Raw genomic sequence first — 21102 nt, forward strand, 5'->3', positions numbered from 1 at the left:
CTGCTCGCCACAACTACAGAAAGCCCATGCGCAGCAACAAAGACCCAACGCAGCCAAAAATTAAATAAATAAATAAATAAATTTATTTTAAAAAAAAGAATGTACGTAGATATATGTATGTGTCTATACACACACGTACATATATATGTATAGAATTTATATACAGTCTCTATACATCTATATACCTCTATCTATAGATATACACCTACATTCAGCTTTACATATATGTGCATCTATACATATATATGTATAAATATAGATATATCTACATCTATAGATAGATGTATACGGATGTTTAGAGAATGTAAATAGATTATATATAGTATAGGAGTCTACTCTTATGAACGTGTCTCTGCTATTTCCTAATTTGAAAGCAACCAAATTTATAGGTACACTGAAAAGACCTTTGATTTCTCAAGGTATTTCATTTGAAAAAAAATCACTGATTTTTATTCTGGAGTTCCCTTATATGTAAATCAGACTTAAAAAATTTGCACAGCAAGTCTTTTCCCGTACTTTACCAGAAAGAGTATATAAATTCCTGGATTATACAAAACAGAATGACAGACTTTAGGTTATGTAAAATATAAACAATATGGCAATTATCAGCCATGTTTGCTTCCTTACTATGTATTAAACAAACAAAAACTTACCAGTCTCAGAAGTCCTTACAGAGAGTAAAGAAGATAACTGATTGCCATGACCAAATCTGGTATATGACCTTACAGAAATGTTATAGAGGGTGTAAGGTTTTAAGTCTCTTAAAATTAGGTTTGTCGTTGAGGTGTTCTTCATGAATAAGGCATCTATATTTTTATAGAGCACTTCATAAGCAACAATAATCCCACTGGGTTTCTCAGGTGGTGACCACTTCAAACTTATTTCACTAGCAGTAACATCAATAACTTCAACATCTTGAGGTGATGATTCTGGTTCTGTAGTGAAAAAAACCAAAACTTTAAATACATGTTATTTTTTCATGCTTATTACTTCAGACACTAAAGGCAGCATGAGGTAGATGGCAATAAGCATGCAACACCATTTGCTTCTTTTTATTAAAACTGCACCCGATACTCTTACCATCTTCTGGAGTTCTCACAAAGATGTCATTTGCTTCGGACAAAGAACTTTCTCCAACACTGGTTGAGGCAGCCACTCTCATTTTATATTTTGTATATTTCTTTAACCCTATAAGGACAACAGGCAATTTGTTTAAAGTCCTTAAAATAATATTCTTGTATTAGTGCCATTTAACACAGGACTAGTGAAAATAACTTATTCGGGAGACTGTTTCTCTAAATCAGCCTCCTTATAATCCCAATCTCCCAAACTTCCTTGGGATGAGAGGCTTTCCATCTTGATGACATTTTAGTTTTTTCCTAAAATATTAAGGCAATCATCTGACGCTGAAGAAATCACTTTTGGCACACTGCAAGGAGTACAGTTGATTTGGCACAAACACCATGTCAGCTCAATTACTTCAGCTGATTGTCACATACAATCAGTCAAGCCATCAATACTGAGTTATTTTGATGTACCAGGCATAAAATCCCCTAGGTTAAGAGTATATTCTTAGGATACCTGTTATCTGATGACTTTATTTGCAGACAAATATAGTTAAAGGAAAACACATCTAATCAAGTAATTTCTGCAAGTATTTTTCAAGATATCCACGGGAGCATAGCACAACAAAATCTGGAATGATGCAACACGTGCCCTGCTGTGTTTAACGGCATAGAGAGAGGTGTATTTTCCATCAGAAAAAGAATGTCGAAACAAAACTTTGTTCTACCTGTTATGAGAAAGCTGTTATCTATAGTAGTCATCTGGAATGCTCTGTTTGTATCCAGTTCCATTGCATAAATTGTATAATGAGTTATTTTTCCATTAGGATATTCTGGAGGATCCCAATATAACAAAATAGATGAAGAACTAATATTTTTATAGTTTATAACTTGAATGGAGCTTGGCACTTGAGAAGAAGAGTGAACAATTAATATGAATGAAAAGAAAAGTATTACAGTGTACAAGAGCAATATTTGCAGGTAATTATTTCAAAGGAAATACATTCTTACCTTGCTCACGTGTCCTAACATTGAGAACCGTTGGTGGTCCTTCTCCCATGATGGTGAAAGCAGATACACTAATCATGTGCTCAGTGAAAGGTACAAGTCTCCTGATAACGTAAGACAGCTGTTCAGCAGCAATGTCAGCGATATACTGGTTCCTTGAAGTTCCTATTTGAAATCAGTTTTTAAAAAATGTTTGGCTTTGTGATCAAGATCATTCTTGCTCACACAGTGAAATTTTAAACCCAATTTCACATTATTCATTAATCTCTCCATGTAATCTTTTATATGAAAGGTAGATATATAATTAATAATAAATATGCCAAATATGCCCCAACAATATACATAAATAGTTTGTGATCATAATATAGTTTTGCTAGTTGTTATACACTATCCCGGAACAAGAGATTAGTGTTTTGAGAAAATATAACTTTCTAAAAAAGACAGGCTAGGAGTTTTTTCTGAAAAGACCATTAGGCAATAATATCAAATTTAAATATTATAAGTCAATGCTGCGTTATAATTTGAAAATCATAGAAATAAGGTTTTATTTGGACTCAAAATTCACCACACATTTGCTAAATCCATTAGTGATTTAAAGCAAGCATGCTTATAAAACTGCCACATAAATATGTCTGGACAAGGATTTCAGAAAATGTTAGTTTTTTTAGTTTTTTAGAACTTGCGCTTACAATGTTAATTAGCATTTAGGCCAAACAAAGTATTTAAGGAAACATCAGAAATCATGGGCCTCTTAATTTTTAGTGTCTTCTAAAAATTAAGTCTTCTTTGCTCAGGAAAAACAGATCAATGAATGAAATAAACATATATTAAATGCAATGTGATACTTCTGCCTAATTCCATCATCAACAAAATAATATAACACTTTTAATTTGGAATGGAACAAATCAGAGAAAAAACAGTAAGAAAAAATTTTTTTCCTCACTTAGCATTTTAGAAAAACCAGAGAGATAATTTAGATTTGTGTCTTCTAACCAAGTATTTTTAATTCGCTATATATGACATTCTCTTTTTAGAGACAATAAGATCCACTGACCCTGAAGAGCAAGTGTATACACTAATGACATCACCACATCATTGGGGTCACCTACACCTGTTTATCACCCCATGCACTAGAGTTGTAACTTTCTGACCTATTTACCTTCAGTGACATTTGAAAACCTATTAGTCAAAAACTGCAGAGAGTGTGAGGCCTGTAAATGATTTGAAGATATGTTAATCCCTTCCCATCACACCTGCTTTGGCAACTGTAATAACTGATTGTCTATGCAGCTTGGCTAGAGACTCTAGGGTGCTACTTTCTCTCCGAGGAAGGTCAGATGGGTTAGGAGGGGACAGCTCCTGCCTGTGTGGCATTTCCATTTGCTGTATGAGGTTATCCGACAGTTAAAGAAGAAAAAATCTGACTCCAGCACATGGACCATTAATAATTGGGTTGAACTCCCAGCTAAGGTTCATATCTGTGCTAGCTAGTACTGGCGGTTTAAATACATTTCACAGAACAACAACAACAAAAATGTACCTACCAACTGTTGAAGGCTGGTCTTCAGCTCTGCTCCTCACAGGAAAGTTATTATGTGGATGACTGTTATATATAGCTGAAGCAATCGAGTACAGGTCAGAAGACATCTCTGCTGAACCCTCAAATAATCCTGCCATTGACTCTACTATGTTCACAGTTTCTGGAGCCATGGGGTCTTTTATGTACTGCAATTGAAAATAGATATTTACAAAGACTGCTCGTGAGAGTTAGGTTTAATAATGGCTTCACTCAAGGACTAGTTTCAAAAACTAGTAATTCTGGAATCATGGTTTTTTTTTAAAATAATATTATTTCCATGACTGCTGTCTCTTTCACATTCCAAGATTTCATTCTGAAGCTACTAAAATCCTGCATCATTGTACCCATTGTGATCAATTCCGTATCTTGAGACCAATACTGTATTGTGGGAAAAAGAAGATAATTCGTTTCTGACTTAAGTTAGCTTCTTTATGGTAAAATTAGACATCCTCATGCCAAGGTTTCATGACTAAAATATTTTAACTGCTCACCCCCCAAAAATAAGTGTTCTAGACTTACTGCTTTATTAATATGTGTTTTGCTTTGCCGCCTATATGTCCTCATTTGTATACGAGGTGTGAGCAGCCTGCATGCCTGGTAGATGCACGTCACTAATAATAGTTTAATCTATCATCGAGAGAAGTTACAGACATGAACAAAATTACACGGCAATAATTTTCAGAGTTCAAGGCAGACCTATCCAAGGCTCTGGATTTAAGGAATATTTTGGGTAACTGTGATTGTTCCTAGATGCCATAATGTATCTCACAAGTGTCGAGTTCACCAAAGTGGCAAATAATGAAGTGAAAACAAAATATCAGGAGCAGATTACAGATATACACGGTAGAGTTTTATGTTGGGACAACAAGAGGACTCTCTCCTTTCTTTCCCACATAGCATAACGGATTGAAAGAGAATGAGAAAATGTGATATGATCTAGGTTTCAGATGGTACCAAGACAATAACAGTAATTGTGTTAATTGTGGTAATGGAATTATTGAATAAATTAAAATGTCCATGTTTTGTAGGAATCCATACTTAGGCACGTAAGACCAAAAAGATATGAAGTCTGGAATTTATTTCAAAATAGCCGGCATCAACAGCAGCAACAACGAGAGACAGCTGGGGCAAGAATGGCAGCATGCTGCTAATTACTGAATCCAGGTGATGTGTTAATGGGGACACATTTTATAATACTCTTTTTTTCTCCATTTATACCAGTTCAAAATTTTCCAAAATGAAATAGTTTTGGGAAAAAAAGAAACTGTTGCAAGAACTACTCTCTTCTTGTCAATTCCTTTTCAAGTTCAGTTTCAAAGCTCACTCCAAACCCTTTTTTTAAAAAAGAAAATTATTCTATTCCTTCTCAATTCCCTGCTCTCGTACCCTCAGAATTTGTAATTAATTCATAGTATAGGTTTTATTTCTTTATAAAATTTTGGTACACCTGTGTTTTAATTATCTTACATGTTTTGGGATTGTGTTTACTCCGAGAGCCAAAAACAGGCTTTTAATTCCTTATTAACATAAAGCTCTTAGTATTGTTAAAAAAGTAGTAGATACTCAGGAAAAATATCGGGATGGCAAGAAATTTTAAGGCAGTTTACTTATTTAACTAGCTACAAAGACAGCTCATTTAAATATTAACTTCTCTGAAAAATAAAAAAATGGAGAAAAGATGCAAGGATATCTCTAGTTCTCCAAATGATATTTATAAAATAAAATTATCTAAATCTTGTTACATCTTTAGCCAGAAAAGTATTGTGATAAAAAGTAGGGAGACACCAATAAGATTTACTCTAAGAATATTGTGATAAAGCACTCTGGATAAGGAACCCTATATGGAACAAACTAAAGCTCTTCCATCTTTCAAGGCACACTTCAGCTCTCTCTCCACTGGGAAATCAGAGAAGGCATGAATCACAAACACATAATTCAGAGATGCTCTGGTAGTCCAGTCAATAGTTTATGCCTGAACCACACAGCTGTTTCCACTATCAATCAGCCACCCTTCGAGAATCCAGTGTACAAAGCACTATAAAGGGTACGACGGGGTAATACAAAGAATTTCCCCTGAACTATGATTTTGCATTAAATCTCTCATATTTTATACCAATGTCAGATAAGCTTTTGAGAGTTAAACCATCGTACCCTATCAATTAACTAAGTTAAGCATCTCTGTTGACAAACTGCTGTTTCAGCCTAAGAGCTGACCTGAGTTAATTCTATCTGAATTTTCCCAAATTCATTGGAAAGACCCTCCCTAACTACAAATGATTTGAACATTGGTTTTGTAAAAACCCAGAATGTTACTAATTATCACCAAGTGTGCCATGTTGTGAATACTTCCCACACTTTGCCTCTCTAAAAAGATATTAAGTATTAGGTTTTTCAAAGGATGAAAAAGAAATAATTTTAAGAGCAAAAATGATGGGAAAGAACCAGAACTTAAGAGAGTAATGAGAAGGGGCTGAGAAGTAGGAGTGGAAATGAGGGATACAGAAGGGAATAAAGGCCCATCACAACTCCCAAAAGCTTGGACTCATTGAGTTAGCCCAGCATTCTCAACCTCAGCAGTAATAACATTCTGTGTTGGATAATTTTTTGTTATAGGGGGCTGTCCAGGGCGTTGTAGGAAGTTTAGCAGCACCCCTGGTCCCTACCCACTAGAAGCATCTTCCCAGTAGTGACAGTGAAAGCTGTCTTCAGAGATTGCCAAATGTCTCCTGGAGAGCAAAAGTGCCCCTGGTTGAGGACAACTGACTTAGGGGATGTCACAATTCATCAACATGAAAAGCTTCTCATATGCTACTTAGGAATCTTCAGAATTTATGTGACAGAATTAGAAGTCTTCAGAGTTAAGTTCCTAATCCACCTGAATAAACCAACCTGATTCTACATGTAACAGTCTTCATCATAACTAATGTGATTTAAAAAAGAAAAAAGAAAAAAACTCTAGTACATCTATCAACTTCCACTCACTAGAAGTCTGCTCAATTGAATTAATGAAAATTTTTACTTATTCTTAAGAAATGCTTCTCTATTTTATTATAAACTATAACATGATTTGTGCTATTATCAACCAGTGGTAAAAAGAAGTTTACAATTAGCATATGTTTGGAAACCTTCTAATGGATACTATATCATTTTGTACATTATTTGGGTGATAAATCCTTAAGACTTGATTCTATTTATGTTCCTAATAATCAGTGAAGTAAACTTGTCTCAAGCATTCCTTAACTACCTTCAAGTCGTGTCCTCAGCCTCAATCTGAAGCAACTGTCCAAGCATTTAGCTGGCTTTCTTCTCATACTCATCAATGACAAACACTGATATACTTGAGAAATAGGTTGGATGAAAGGATGTATCTATACAAATCTCAGAAATTTGTAACACTACATAGCAAAGCAGTGCCTTTGGGGATAAAATGTCCCAGGGTTCGAGTAGAATAACAAGTACAGGATGAGATTTTAGTGTGAAATTCAGCTAGAGAGCAATCCATGGAGAGATGACTTCAGGGATTTTCTAACTTTTGTCTCGGCAGAATGAGTCTCCCAAAGAAATTAATTTTATTCTTTGCACTGACAGAAGTAGAAAGTTTACACAAAAGGAGAAAATAATTCTGCTCAATTTGGCTCTAGTCAAACTACATATGGAATATTGTGTTCAGCTAAGAGGCTCACTGACAAATTGGAAAATATACACAGAAGAGTTATCAATAATATGAAGGATCTGGAAACCATGACTGATGAGAAACTGAGGATGTTAAGCCTTAGGGAAGCCATGACCATTATCTTCAAATGATAAAAAGTTAAATCACTGTGTACTGTTATTACTACTGCAGAGACTAACATTTAAAGCTACTGTGTGTCAAGTACAGTGCTAAATACTTTTTCCCATGTGATATCACTTCATTATAACCTAAAGGGAAAGATATTATTATCTCCATTTTACAGTCATCTTTTCAAGTTCACAAAGCTAGTCATAGCAGAGGTGGGATTGGAACACATTTTCCTGGTTGCAAATCCCAAACTCAAAGTCATTATAAGCTACTGTGTGGGTCTATAGAGGAGAGATGGGACAAACTGGTAAACATTAGAGGACGAATATTTCAGTCCAAAACAGTTAAAGAACAGGGTAGTTTCTTATTTATCTATGTATATTCTGGACCTATCACAGTGCCTAGAACTTTATAGTTACCTAATAAATGCACATCTGAGACCATAAGGAAGCATGGTTTAAAGCTTATAGAACAGGAGCTGCTTTTGTAGTAGTTGATACCCTATTGTCAGAGTTGATCAAATATTTTACCAGAGGCTGGATTCCCAATCATTTATTAGGTATGTTATAGATGACATTCATATATAAGCTTGGAAGTTGAAATAATAACAGTCCTCAAACCCTGAGATTAAATTTTCTAACGTATTTCTTCAAATGTTTTTAAATATCGAGAGTAAAATCTTATATGTATTTCAGCATGCTTAAATAACCTCTGTTTATTAAGAAACAAACAACTCATGAGAGGTCACTGGAAAAAATTTCAATAAGGATGATGAGATCAGGTCAAGCCTAGCATAGGATGATTATATTTTAATACTTTTTTTCAAGTGTCATCATCATGATATATGCACATGGCTAAAAATGCAAGAGGTGATGAAGGATTTACAATGGAAATACTTCCCTGTCTGTACTTTTTGAGTTGCAAGTCTTACACTCCAGAAGCAACACTTTTTTTTTTGAGATTTTGAAATCAATCGTTTATTTTAATTGAGATATAACTGACATATAACATCATATTACTTTCAAGTGTACAACATAATGATTCAATATTTGTATATTTGTTGGAAGCAACACCTTTAATCATTTCTGTTTTCAGTTCTTATGGTGTTACTTCTAAAATCACTAGATAGCATGCTTATACTGTTCTGTTAAGGCTCACTTACTTTAGACAGTATCAACTGACTTTCGGCTACGACAGGAAAGCTAGATTACTTAAATAGATGCATATTCCCGTTCCCAGTCCATTCTCATTTTTTATTTAGTTACTTTTTTAGTTTAAGTAATATACTTAAATCTGGAAGGATTATTCTCATAGACGCGTGAAACACAAAACAGTGGAGAGACTACAGTGGATAGCCTCTCTCGTGATCCCTACACTATCCCTACCTCCTGTTGTTCATGCTTTTGTATAATCCCTTCCTCTTGGGTGGGAACTGTGGTTTGCATCTAACCAATGGAATAAGGCGAAGGTGATGCGATGTCACTCTCAGAGTTATATTATACAGACTCTCCTCGCTGGCTTGATGAGGTAAATGGCCACGTTGGGAAAGTTTTGTAGCAAGAAAATGTGGGGGATCCCCATGAGCTAGAGCTAAGGGTAGTCTCTAGTCAAAGGGCCAGCAAGAATCCAAGGCCCTCAGTTCTACAACCAAAAGGAAATGAAATCTGCCAAAATTCTACATGAGCCTAGAAGTAGATTCTTCCCCAGTCAAGCCTCCAGATGAGAACACAGGACAGTAAGCCACTTAATTGCAGCTTTATGAGACCCTAAGTAGGGAACCCATCTAAGCTGTCTGGATTCCTCACCCACAGAAACTGTGAGATGATAAATGTGAGTTGTTTTAAGCTTGTGGCAAATTGTTATACAACAATGGAAAACTAACATAGTAAGCTAACAAAAATAGTCCAGGCAAGAGACTATTCAGTCCTGAGCTGGGGTGGGGACACAGGAATGGAATATAGAGGTATGAAGGTCACACTGTGGAGGCAGAAATAACTGGCCTTAACCTTGAGTGGCTATTAAATGCTAAGTATAACCAAAGTCAGAGGTAATTCCAAGGTTTCAAGCCCTCATGAAGAGAAGATAATGGTACCATTAACCAAAAAGAGAGACATCAGGCATATAAAAATGCCATGAAAGCCTTCCAAATGCTTAGACAATGACCTTCAGATCGGAGATCTGTGGTGTGCCCAGTCCAAGGGGTTAGGAATTCTAAGCCTGTTATTTAGTATCTGGGTTTCAAGTCAGTCTCTCTCCAGGCCTTGTCCTTGACCACTAAAACTATTAATTGCCTTTACAGACTTTCTTCTTGTGTCCTGTGGGAAACTTTATATGCCCCCATCACTGTCCCAGAACCTCTGTCTAGTACCTCTTCTTCATTCCAACTTCATCTCCTCCTTCCAATCAAGAACCAAGTCCTGTTATCCCAAAAAGGATGCTTGTTTTGTTTTGTTCTGTTTTATGAGTTTAAATGTGATGAGCCCTGGCAGAACTTCACCACAAATGATTTGAATTAGGGATGCAGAGTGTCAGAGAGAAAAATCATCATGGAAAACAAGGCAAAAGAGTCATGAAAATAGGAAGCAGTGATTGAAACTGTGCAGTTATCAAAAAAAAAGTGTAATGACATGGCTGAAAACAGAACTCTCCGTAATACCCTTATAACGAAGAAGTTAGAAAATTGTAAAAGAGCTTTTTTATTTTATTCATTTTTCATTGCACAAGGCCAAAATTTTTGCATAGTCACAGTATATGAAAGTGGAGCAAGTATTAGGGAGAAAATGGTTGTATCAAAAGCTGGAGAGTAGGAGGCAAACGAATGGATTTTGGAGGAGACAGGGAAGATGAGGACAGCTAAAACTATATTACCACCTTATCTGACACTTAGGTGGCCACTGGTGACTTCCAACAAGATTTCAAGGATTTAAACAATTCTTGAGACAGGGTGTGGAGGCTATACTGTGAGAAGTTGAAGAGTGAATAGAAGAGTCCTTATCCTACATCAAGGTCAAGGAAGAGGATAATAAATGAATACACTAAGCCAGAGGTTTTACCTGTTATCTCCTTTACTCCTCATCATATAAGGTGGGTATATAAGCTCTGCTTTAAAAATAAGGGCAGCAAGTCTCCAAAAGTTGACTTGACCAAGGTCATAGATCTAGAAAAGGGCAGAGGCCGGTCTAGGACCCTGGTTCATTTGGATTTAGAGCCTCTGCCATGTGTCTCCCCACATCAACCTCTTGAAAGGTGAACGCAAACACCAATCACATGGGGAAGCAGAAATATCAATAAAGCGCCTGATCTAATGAAGAAAGATACAATCACAGAAATAAAGAGAAGTATAACGTCTCCTTTTATTGAGACCTAAGGAAACTAATATTGAGTCCCAATGAGGGTGAAAGGTCCAGTGCCATGATTAACAATTACAACAGGTCACAATTATTTAGCACCAAACTTACCATATGCCAGGTATAGTTCTAAGCTCTTTACACACATTAATCCACTAAAACTTCATTAACAATCCTGTGTTATAGGAACTCTTATAGTCCCTATCTTAGAGAAGAGGAAACTGAAGTTCAGAGAGGTCAAGCCTACTTTCTCAAGGTTAAACCATCACTACGGGCAAAACCAAGGTTTAAACCCAAGCATATTTTCTCCTAGGCCCAAGCACTTAACCTCTCTGCTGTACAGCCCAGTAAGTGACCAAATTAGGATATAAGCCCAGATTTGTACAGTACCAAAGCTCATGTTCTCTCTACTATGTCACAGAGACTGCAGATCATATAGATATAGGCAGAATCACAAAGAAGTCATTCCAGAATCTCTTAGTTTCAAGAGAAAAAGAGGTGTGGCTTGCCATTCAGTAGATGTCATTACAAGTGAGAGACCTGTCATCCAGTCCTAAAATAGTGAAGTATCTAATTTAAGGCCTTCTCAGCAGGAGCAGAGGATTAAGCTTTTGCCCTTTGCCTGAGTTGTCAACTAAAGTATCAGAGAAATCATAACTCAACATTTTTGCACAGAGGAATGGAGTCAACATTGGATTAAAATTTAACCCTGGGCCAGAGATGTCAAACGACTTGGAGTAATAAGTCCTGGGTGGCCAGAATGCATTAAGCACATAGTGAGGTCAACCTTCAGGTAGGTGTCAGAAATGGAGGAGAGCTGGGACTAGAAATAGAATAGATAATATATGTGGAGATAGGAAAAAACAGTGATTCTGGACCAAAGGAGTGGAACCTAATTACTGAATAACCATCAGGTAGTACCTCCAAGGTACAGAGATTGCTACACTCACTGGTCCCAAGTATATTTAATTTTTGTGAGCCCCAGGAGCCACCAATATCTGGATACAACTAGTCTGCAGCCTTAGAGGGAACTCACAGGTGAACAGCTGGCTGGATGAGGTGAATGAAGACAGTGAAGGAAAATCACTGCTTCCAAACAGAAACAAAGGGGATAAAAGACTCCCGGCGTGAACAGAAACAAACATTGTCCTCTTATTTTATATCTATGAAATGATTTCATCTCTTTTATTTAATTTCTTTAATCAAATGTATATTGTTTGTTTGTTTTTATATGAGGCAGCTTTGAGAAATTTGGCTTCCTAAGTAGGTCAAATCATTTGTCAACAACAGCTACTAAAATTACTGTGCCTTCCTTTGGCAACTATTCCAAATTACAAGCACAGCCTTAGAAGGAGTACTTAAATCATAACAGGAGTTTCCAAACAATTCATTAACTTAATTACCATAATAATATTCACTTATGGAAGTACCTTTAGTCCCGCTTAATTGCTCAATTAACATTTTTCATTGCTGAAAAAGAATAATAGCATTTAATAATATATGTCCTAAAATGAAATATGATGAGCTAGATTATCGACATAGCCTAAATTTACTTCATTTTGTACTTTGAAGCTCATCAAATATTTTACGTTTGCATGTTGGCAAATCTTCCAAGTTATCAGGGTCAAAACCAAGTAGAAAGGGCTCACCAAGATAAGAAATTAAAGTGCAATACCTCATCTTTTCCTGTGAGCAGAGTATTTTCCAATATTACTCCTGTCTCAGAAACTAATACTTTCACTCGATATTGGTTAATGATTCCATTTGGTTGTCGTGGTTTCTTCCAAGTAATGCTTATTTCTGTGGCTTCTACTTCTGCAACTTGCAAATCAAATACTGTACCTGGAACTAAAAAAAGAGAATAAGAAAAGGGAAATTTAAAAATACATTCTCAACTTTTTAAAAATTCCCTTAATTCTTAGTTCACGATTGAAGATATATAAGCAATTCTATTAGAAAACAGACTAAAACAATTTGCTAATTTATTAATAATTAAATTTGTGTCTGATCGTTTAAAATATACAGATATTTAAAGTTAAATTTCTACACGTTGTTCTCAAAATGTACACAAGAAACAGAATAACATGGAATAATTTTCCCAAATCAAAATGTCACATTTGTTCGAAACAAATTAATTAATAAAAATAACTTCCCAGGGAAAGTTGTTTATGACTGATGAATGCCCAGTAGAAATCCTGAAGACTTTACAAAAATTACAACATACCAAAAGATAATATCCAGAATACCGTGAATGAAATTACATGTAGTTGGTAAAAATCAATTAGGCAAATTTTAATTCATTACATTAAATCGTTTGAAGAGTTGATTGATATTTTCCTGCTGATTTTACAAATTAATTATGTGAATCTCAAATCTCAGATGCCCTCACTCTTTGCAATAGTAAAGAAAAAGAGAAAAACTGACAATTGGTTTAAGATAAAGCAAGAAGTACTTAAATTCTAGTTAGAAAGTCATCAAGTGGTAATCATTTTGTAATGTATAAAAGTATAAAATCACTAAATAAATAAATGAATGAATGAATGAATGTATCTATGTATGTCACCAAGAGCAACCTCTAGGAAACCTCCCAGGGCCACAGGAGTAATGAACCAAGAGTAAACCTGCTCTGGGCACTTGTCCACTTTCTGTCTATAGTTCATTGTATGATTATAAATAACCAATTCACCCCTCCACCTTTAGTTTCCCTATCTATAAAATGGGTGTGATTAAAACTTTCCTATCACTATACAAAGTTAGGAACAAATTCAAAAGACTTTATAATATGTTGGTTCAAGAAAGAGAAAATGAGATGTAAAAATATTGTCCTTTATGATTAGGACGTGGTCACACATTAAATTCATTTCCCTAATTTCCCTGTTTCCCTAAGCTGAGATATTTCACAGTAGTACAGGTTTATCAAATTCCAGTTAGAAGAAAGACATATTAGGGGTATAATACAAATGAAGAATGACTCTGTTCTCCTTTAAGATAACAAAAAGGAATTGAAAATTAATGTCACAACTCCTATAAATATTATTATAATTAATGAACCTAATTATGCTTAAGTTAACCATGTAGTAAGCTCCTGTAACCATGTAGTATTTTATCCAGTAGATTAAGAGTTGGGTTTTTTTTTTCTTTGTCTCTATGAAGTAATCAGTAAAAAAAAAAACCTCCCTGGATATTATAACAATGTAAATATTTCTTAATGTTTGTTGACTAGTTAATGGCTAGATGGATGAACTCTGGACTAAGAGCATATCTGATTACTGCAGTCAAATTTCCAGTGTCCAGTATGGGTAAAACCTGTGCTCAAAACTGAAATAAACATAACATGGGTACACCTATAATTTGCCAATTATTTGCATCTCCTTTTCTAAAAACATTTTGGTATATCTCTATATAGAAGGATAACTCTTTAGATTGATTTCCCCAAAGGTGTTCTAATCTGAAGGAAAAATAGTTTGACCTTTGAAAGACTGAGGAAGAGTTCTAGGCTAGAACCCTACAATCACTGATTGATTCATTCATCATTCAACAGACTGAGGACTCATCATACAGTCACTGTTCTAGGCGCCTGAGGATAGAGGAAGGAACAAAACAGATAAAACCCTTTGCATAGGTCACCTCTTACATGTTTTATTTCATTAACATACACTGTTCCTAAAGCTTATGTTTCTATCATCATATATGCCAATATACATTTTTCAAGAGTAGAGGACCTTTCTAATTAACCATGTAGTATGAGAACAACACAGCTATTTAAATAGCAAAACTCCAATTCCACCTTTCTTTGACATTTTATTTTGGGGGCGCTATGTAGACAAACTCTCAGTATTGCATAACATAAATCAAAGAAGAGACCTGGCACTTTTCCATCTAATTTGAACTCATGTAGAATCTTAACTGAAAAAGCCAGTTTAATAACTACATTGATCAGAATAGTCAGATAACTAAACCCTGCCTACTATAAAATAAGTGAAATGGTCAGTCCCATGTGATATAACATAATAATGTAGTAGGATACCAAACATTACCCAGTACAGCAGTATATTTAAAATGTACTGTCTCTTATTCTGTTAGCCAAACCTAAAAATAGTAGCAGACACTGTTTCTCTATCTTTTGATTTATACTTTTCAATATAACTTAGTAAGTATTGCCCCGTGACACTAATGCCTAAAGTTACAATCCAACTTTAAGTGGTTCTATGTTACCCTAAAAATGTACCCCAAACTTGTGAAGAATGATTCTAAGGCTCTTTTTTTTATGAAAGAAGAAAAAGCTTAGGGGATAAAGGAAATGGAGTAGACAGCATTGTATCTTGTCTTTAGAAAGATACTTGATATGTTACACCACAAATTCTTATGGGGAAACCAGAGAAGTGTGGATTAGATCAAACTTCTTTAATATTGATACCAAATTAACTAAAGAAAATCAAACACACAAAGCAATTATTCATGGTTCAGCATCAATTCTGAAGGTGTTGTCCATGGGGATGACCTAAGAATCATTCTCAAGTCAATACATCTATAAATTTTACTAAGAAATGGGAAACAGAGTACACATATGATTGGTAAAAATATATTCCAAATGATTTGGAGTTTGCAAATGAAAAATTCTTAGAAAAAAATGAAATGGAGACAAATGGCACTGGGATAGAGAAAATACATTAAAATAAGTCTGCCATTATCTAGCAAATTAAACTTCCATTAGAAGTGACTTTTGCAAAAATCTACTGAAAAATAAAAGTCATGGAGAATCGTGAAAAACACAAAGTTCAGTTTCTCAGTGATCTCCCTACAAAGATGTTGCTACTATTTGCAGAAAGTAGCAAACTGAAACTACTAAGGACAAATGTCTTCACTTCCATAGTTTATTTATGGGGGAATAAATATGGATTTCAATACTTTGTTTGCTTTTAAGAAATGATGTTAACCTCCTTAAAAGATACTTGACACTAGTGGCAGAGAAGTTTTAGGGGATATTGAAGCAACAAAATTTACTTAAGTTTCTTTAATCCCGATACAAATAATAAGAAAATTCTGTTGCTTATGTTATATTCAGCAGATTACCTCATTTTGGAATAGGCAACTATGATGTTTTATAACATTAGAGATTATTAAATTATCATTTTTTTCCAAAACCATCTCTTCTTCATGCCTATGTAGAAATCTGCTCAGTAAAATATTAACGGACATGTAGAAACATTATGAAATACATAGGATAACTGCTTTAACAACATCATGTTGATTTTCTTTGATAATCAAAGTAGACCATGGACCATATGATTCTCAGTATTAGAGAAATCAGCCCCATTAAAATGTGATAGCGCATATTTTCTACAAGAAAGCAATTCAATATTTTTCTATGAATATCTGGAGATTTGTTAGAACCTCAGTTGTTTTAAAATATATTAATTTAAAAGCTGGTTCTAATTAATTTTTTAAATAGACTATAGACTACTTTCAAATATGGAGAAAAAAATAAATTGAGTAACTTTAATTAGAATACAAAGAACCCTGTTGTATTAATGAATAAAAAGAATAATCTAAAACTAAGGTATAAATTTTAATTGAATGTATATAGTTCTAATGAGTTATTAGATTGTTCTCATATAGTCTAAAGATTCCTTTATGGCAAAGTTTTAATTAGTGGGACCAGGATTAATTAGTGTTGTCAGAGTCTACATTCACTGCATTTGCCCCAGAATTCCACTGAAACTCCCTGAGAACGCCATGGAGAAGCAGGCAGGCAGAGGTAAGAACTGTGCCACGCCTGCCCTTAGAGAAACCCACCTGTTGCCAGTGGGTTCTCCTGAAAGCCACCTGGATGTGGTCTACATGGTGAGTAGTTCAGGAGGCAGTAGGATAAAACTCAGGATACACTGCTCGTTACACAGGGCAAGTAGAGCCATCTATTCAAAATAACTTGGTGTGAAAAATAACCCATGTGAAATATGTTGAACAATGTCCTTAAAATTCTACTTATTATTTTGTCAATAAAAAGTACAGATATAAAGAAAGGGAAATAAATGCTTAAACGATATCCCAAATAAACAAAATGGCACTGTATGTGGCAATGTATTATCTATTTCCCTATTTTGGTCAGATGCTGTAGGCCAAGAATGATGACAATAAAACAATAACCTTAAATTGTGGATTCAGTTTAGGAGCACCAACATCGGCTTGGCTTGAAAGAAGACTGAATTTATTTAATTGCATAACATGAGAATAGAAATTGGTCAGTTGGGTTGGTTGAGAAAAGACCAAATTCAAGGGCTCTAAGTCTGACGAAGGCCAGATTGCTCTGTGGTATTTGACAGCCATCCATAAATCTGTCTAGATTTCTTGAAAATGCTTAAGAGCAGGTTTAGGTGGAGGTGGGAGAAATTTCAGGTCTAATGGAGAAGACATACAATGCTAAGACTCTTCTGACAGAAATACAATGGAAAAAGTTTTGATATGAAAAAATGAGAACATTTTGTTAATGAGCATGCCTCTCTTTTTTAACCTGTGTATTGAAACCGTATACACATTAGAATTTTCATTTGAAATCGATATAACATAATTTTTACGTTCTTTCAATAGCAAAATATTATCAAGGGTTGTTCTTTGAAATGGGGGAAAAGTACAAAATTCCCTAATAGTTGCTGCCCTCTCATGGTGAAACACTTGAATGATTTATCTGATGAAGGTATGCCCAGCCTCGTGTGTATGCACGTGCATGTGTGCACACTGTGTACTTAATTCACAAATTACTGTATGTTAGCTATCACACAAACAAAATCTGAAAACTTTTTCAAGTGTTAGTGTGACTGTAAAAAAATTATTGTATTCTCCTAAATAATTACAATATCTAAATAGAAATGAAGGCATTGAGCAAGTTTGGTGTGGGCCCAGAAAACAGGTTGTGAAATGGCATGGTAACATTTTTTTAAACACTACAGTTTGCCTTAGACTGTGACGTTTAATATATACAAATAAAAAATTTCTTCAGGAGAAACTTTTAAAAATAATTTCAGTATATTCTGGTAAATTTATATTATGCACCTTCCAGAAATCCTCACTTCCTTAGAATATCCTTTTGATTATAAATATACTTTGTTATAGGCATTGTGGGATACGTGGATTTCTGTGAACGTTATTTTGTGGGAAGATAGAGTCAACATTAAATAATGTGGTTTAAACCATGTTAAATGTGTTCATTTGTTTAAGTATTCTTGAGATTTTGCCAGTACTATTCATTGTGAATTATGCAGGCTGCTACTGCATGTAACGTTTCCTATAATGTTTACTTGATCTTTGGTCCCTCTTATTATGAAGCATGCTATGGGTTTAGTGTTCTAAGGAACACATGTTCAGAATGTACTAGGTAGTAATCTGATAAGGAAATAACATAAATTAGGTAAATATCAACCAAATAGCTTCTAATACAATGTTTAACCGATGCAATAAAATTCTCATTAACACACTAGAGGAGGCGTTCTTACCTCCTGGAGGAGTGAATACTGAAATATTTGACTTGGGTCCAATCCCTGCACTGGTTTCAGCCGCAACACACACGTCATACTTTGTAAATGGTGTTAGATTAGTGAATGCAAACTTAAGGTCTTTTGTGCTATTATCCAAAATCTGACCTGCAAAAAGCAAAAGATAATTGTGGATTATTTACTCTTCAAGCATGTAATCATTCTTACATTTAAGTATAGAGCAATTAAAGTGTTAACCTATGCACTAACATTCACTATTACAATTTTAAAAGTGAATATATCTTAAACATTTAGCTTAGTATCACACTGGTGTCAATTTATTTAAAATGGAAAAAAAATGAAAATCTCGCAGTACTTAAAATTACTTTTATATAAAGCCCTATTGAACCATAGTGTTATTTTTTGACATAGTTAAAATGAACACATTAGGTTCTACCAATATAAAAACAGTGACAGTGTTTGATACTCAAATTCATTCAATTAAAATGCTAAATATTCTATCTTCTATAAAAAGATATATTTAGAAAATTTCTGTAGCTTAGCTTCTGAGCAAAATTTCTTAACTGGGCCATCATCAAAATTCCTTAAATCCTCAACTTTATCTCTGAATAGTCTTTTCCCCTTCTTGCTCTAACTGAAACCTAGCTCTCCCCTGAGACCACTGCTTCTGTTCCCTACAGCCACCCTGAATGGTGGTGACTGATTTTTCCCCGCAGCCCTCAAGCGACTAAGCGGTCAGGTGTGGCATGTGTTCTCCTTGCTCCTCTTTGCTCTTAGACAATTCTAGCTCCTCCTTAGAAAAGCCCACAGCTTCAGCTCTCATGCCATCGGTGACATCCACTGACTCTCATTGTTGTAGTGATCTGTGGACCCCAGGGTCACTCACTCTCATTCTGGATGGTTTAGCTCCTGCTTCAATGGCATTTTCTTCAATGCTACCATCTTAATTTGTGGTGATTTCAATATCCTTAGAGATCATCCTTAAACTACTTCAAGCTCTCCTTAAATAATCTAGTCCTCCACCTGATCTCAGCCACTCCCTCACAGTCATAATAGACATCGCTATTACCAATAACTGCAAATCCTAAATTATCTCAATTTCATGCAGCTGTCTCTGACCACACTTCCTGTCTCCTGATCACTACTCTAGAAGCCAGAACCAACAATTCTTCGGGACCTCCAATCCATTGATCTTACCACCTACTTTATTTTATTTTGTTTGGTTCCTCACCACTTGATGTCTACTCTTTATCCAGCCTCAGTGTCATTGTCAGTAATAAACACTGCCTTACATAAGCCCTCTCTTGTTGAAGGGAACTGGAGAAAAACACAAATCCACTCTGACTGGTATCACTTTATTCATTACCGCACTTCAAATGAGCCCTAAATGGTACTCAGCACCTTACTTAACTTCAGTAGTACAGTCACTCTCTACTCTTCTAGATGAATATTTACACTTTTTCTTCCCAGTTGATTAAATGGAAAAATTAATCATTCAGAAGACATGTGCCACATACTCCCACCAACGCAAGTACCTATTTACAGCATCTGCACCCACAGACTCTGCCTTATAACCTGTTACAATGGATAAACCATCTGGATTCTTATCTCAAACCAATCCCTACATTTGAGCAAAAGATCTCATTTTCTGCCTACACAAAGATATCTTTCCATAATTCCTGCCTTTCTTATATCATCAACATATCCTTTTTTAAATTTATTCCCATCAGCAAACAAACATGTTTTGTTTGTTCCCTCTGAAAAGAAAACCTGTCGATGCTGCTTACCCCTCACCCCCACTACCCACTTCCATTCACTGCTTCACTTTGCAGCAGAACTCAAGAGTTGTCCATTACCCACTGCTCCAATTCTCTTCTCCCATTCTCTCTTCAGTCTACTCCAAGCAGGCATTTACCCCACATACTTCATCATAACTGCTCTCGATAAGATCGCTAATGACTTCCAGGTTGCTAAATTCGATAGTTACTAAATACATTCTCTTGACTTACCAGCCTCACAGATACAAGAGTACTTTGTCAAAATTTTGTAAAATAGTAGCGATAGAAAAGGTATGTTTGGGTATCCATGTGTATCTATGTATCGAGGAGGGAGGGGGAAAAACAGACTACCATATCTTTAGGCCTGCAAATATTTCAGAATTTTAGGAGCATAAGGTACTCAGGGACGAGAAATAAAGTTTACTCATGTGTTTCATGATAGATTCCTAGAAGTTCCCAAATGAATAATTTGGACATTTGTCGATTTTTCCACTCTTCCAAATAAATGATAATATGTGAGTTTATGTTATTTCATTACTATCTGAAATAAACTTATTTCATAGAACCACAGAATGCAGATTATGAAAGAATTGTAGAGTTTACTTAATTAACTTATACTAATATAGTTTTTTTTAATTAATTAATTAATTTATTTATTTTTGGCTGTGTCAGGTCTTTGTTGCTGCGCGCGGGCTCTCTCTAGTTGCAGCGAGGGGGGGCTACTCTTCGTTGCAGTGCGTAAGCCTCTCATTGCGGTGGCTTCTCTTGTTGTGGAGCACGGGCTCTAGCGTGCACGGGCTCAGTAGTTGTGGCTCACGGGCTCTAGAGCGCAGGCTCAGTAGTTGTGGCTCGTGGGCTTAGTTGCTCCGCAGCATGTGGGATCTTCCCAGACCAGGGCTCGAACCCGTGTCCCCTGCATTGGCAGGCGGACTCCCAACCACTGCGCCACCAGGGAAGCCCCTAATATAGTTTTTGAACCCCTTAAAATATTCGACAAGTCGATGTCCAGCTCCTCCTTGTTCATAAAGATGGTGAACTCGCTACATTATGAAGTT

At 35.4% G+C, this 21102-nt stretch overlaps 1 protein-coding gene and 1 long non-coding RNA gene across 5 annotated transcripts in view; one reads left to right on the forward strand and one right to left on the reverse strand.

The window, feature by feature from the left end:
- The window catches only part of PTPRQ (protein tyrosine phosphatase receptor type Q), a 285457-nt gene that overhangs the window by 170514 nt on the left and 93841 nt on the right, over positions 1-21102 (reverse strand). For all 4 annotated transcript variants that reach the window (XM_082418813.1, XM_082418812.1, XM_082418810.1 and 1 more), the window contains exons 26-32: positions 18270-18416; positions 12455-12627; positions 3617-3797; positions 2076-2237; positions 1793-1972; positions 1081-1188; positions 654-935 (exon numbers count right to left, since the gene is read on the reverse strand). In XM_082418813.1, coding sequence (XP_082274939.1) covers positions 654-935; positions 1081-1188; positions 1793-1972; positions 2076-2237; positions 3617-3797; positions 12455-12627; positions 18270-18416 — 1233 coding nt within the window. The remainder of the gene's footprint in view (positions 1-653; positions 936-1080; positions 1189-1792; positions 1973-2075; positions 2238-3616; positions 3798-12454; positions 12628-18269; positions 18417-21102) is intronic.
- The window catches only part of LOC309640469, a 183425-nt gene continuing 174857 nt past the window's right edge, over positions 12535-21102 (forward strand). The window contains exon 1 of the long non-coding RNA XR_014252252.1: positions 12535-12828. This is a non-coding gene — a long non-coding RNA (uncharacterized lncRNA). The remainder of the gene's footprint in view (positions 12829-21102) is intronic.

Source organism: Balaenoptera physalus (assembly GCF_965194825.1).
Source record: "Balaenoptera physalus genome assembly, chromosome: 13".
NCBI classification, from domain to species: domain Eukaryota; kingdom Metazoa; phylum Chordata; class Mammalia; order Artiodactyla; family Balaenopteridae; genus Balaenoptera; species Balaenoptera physalus.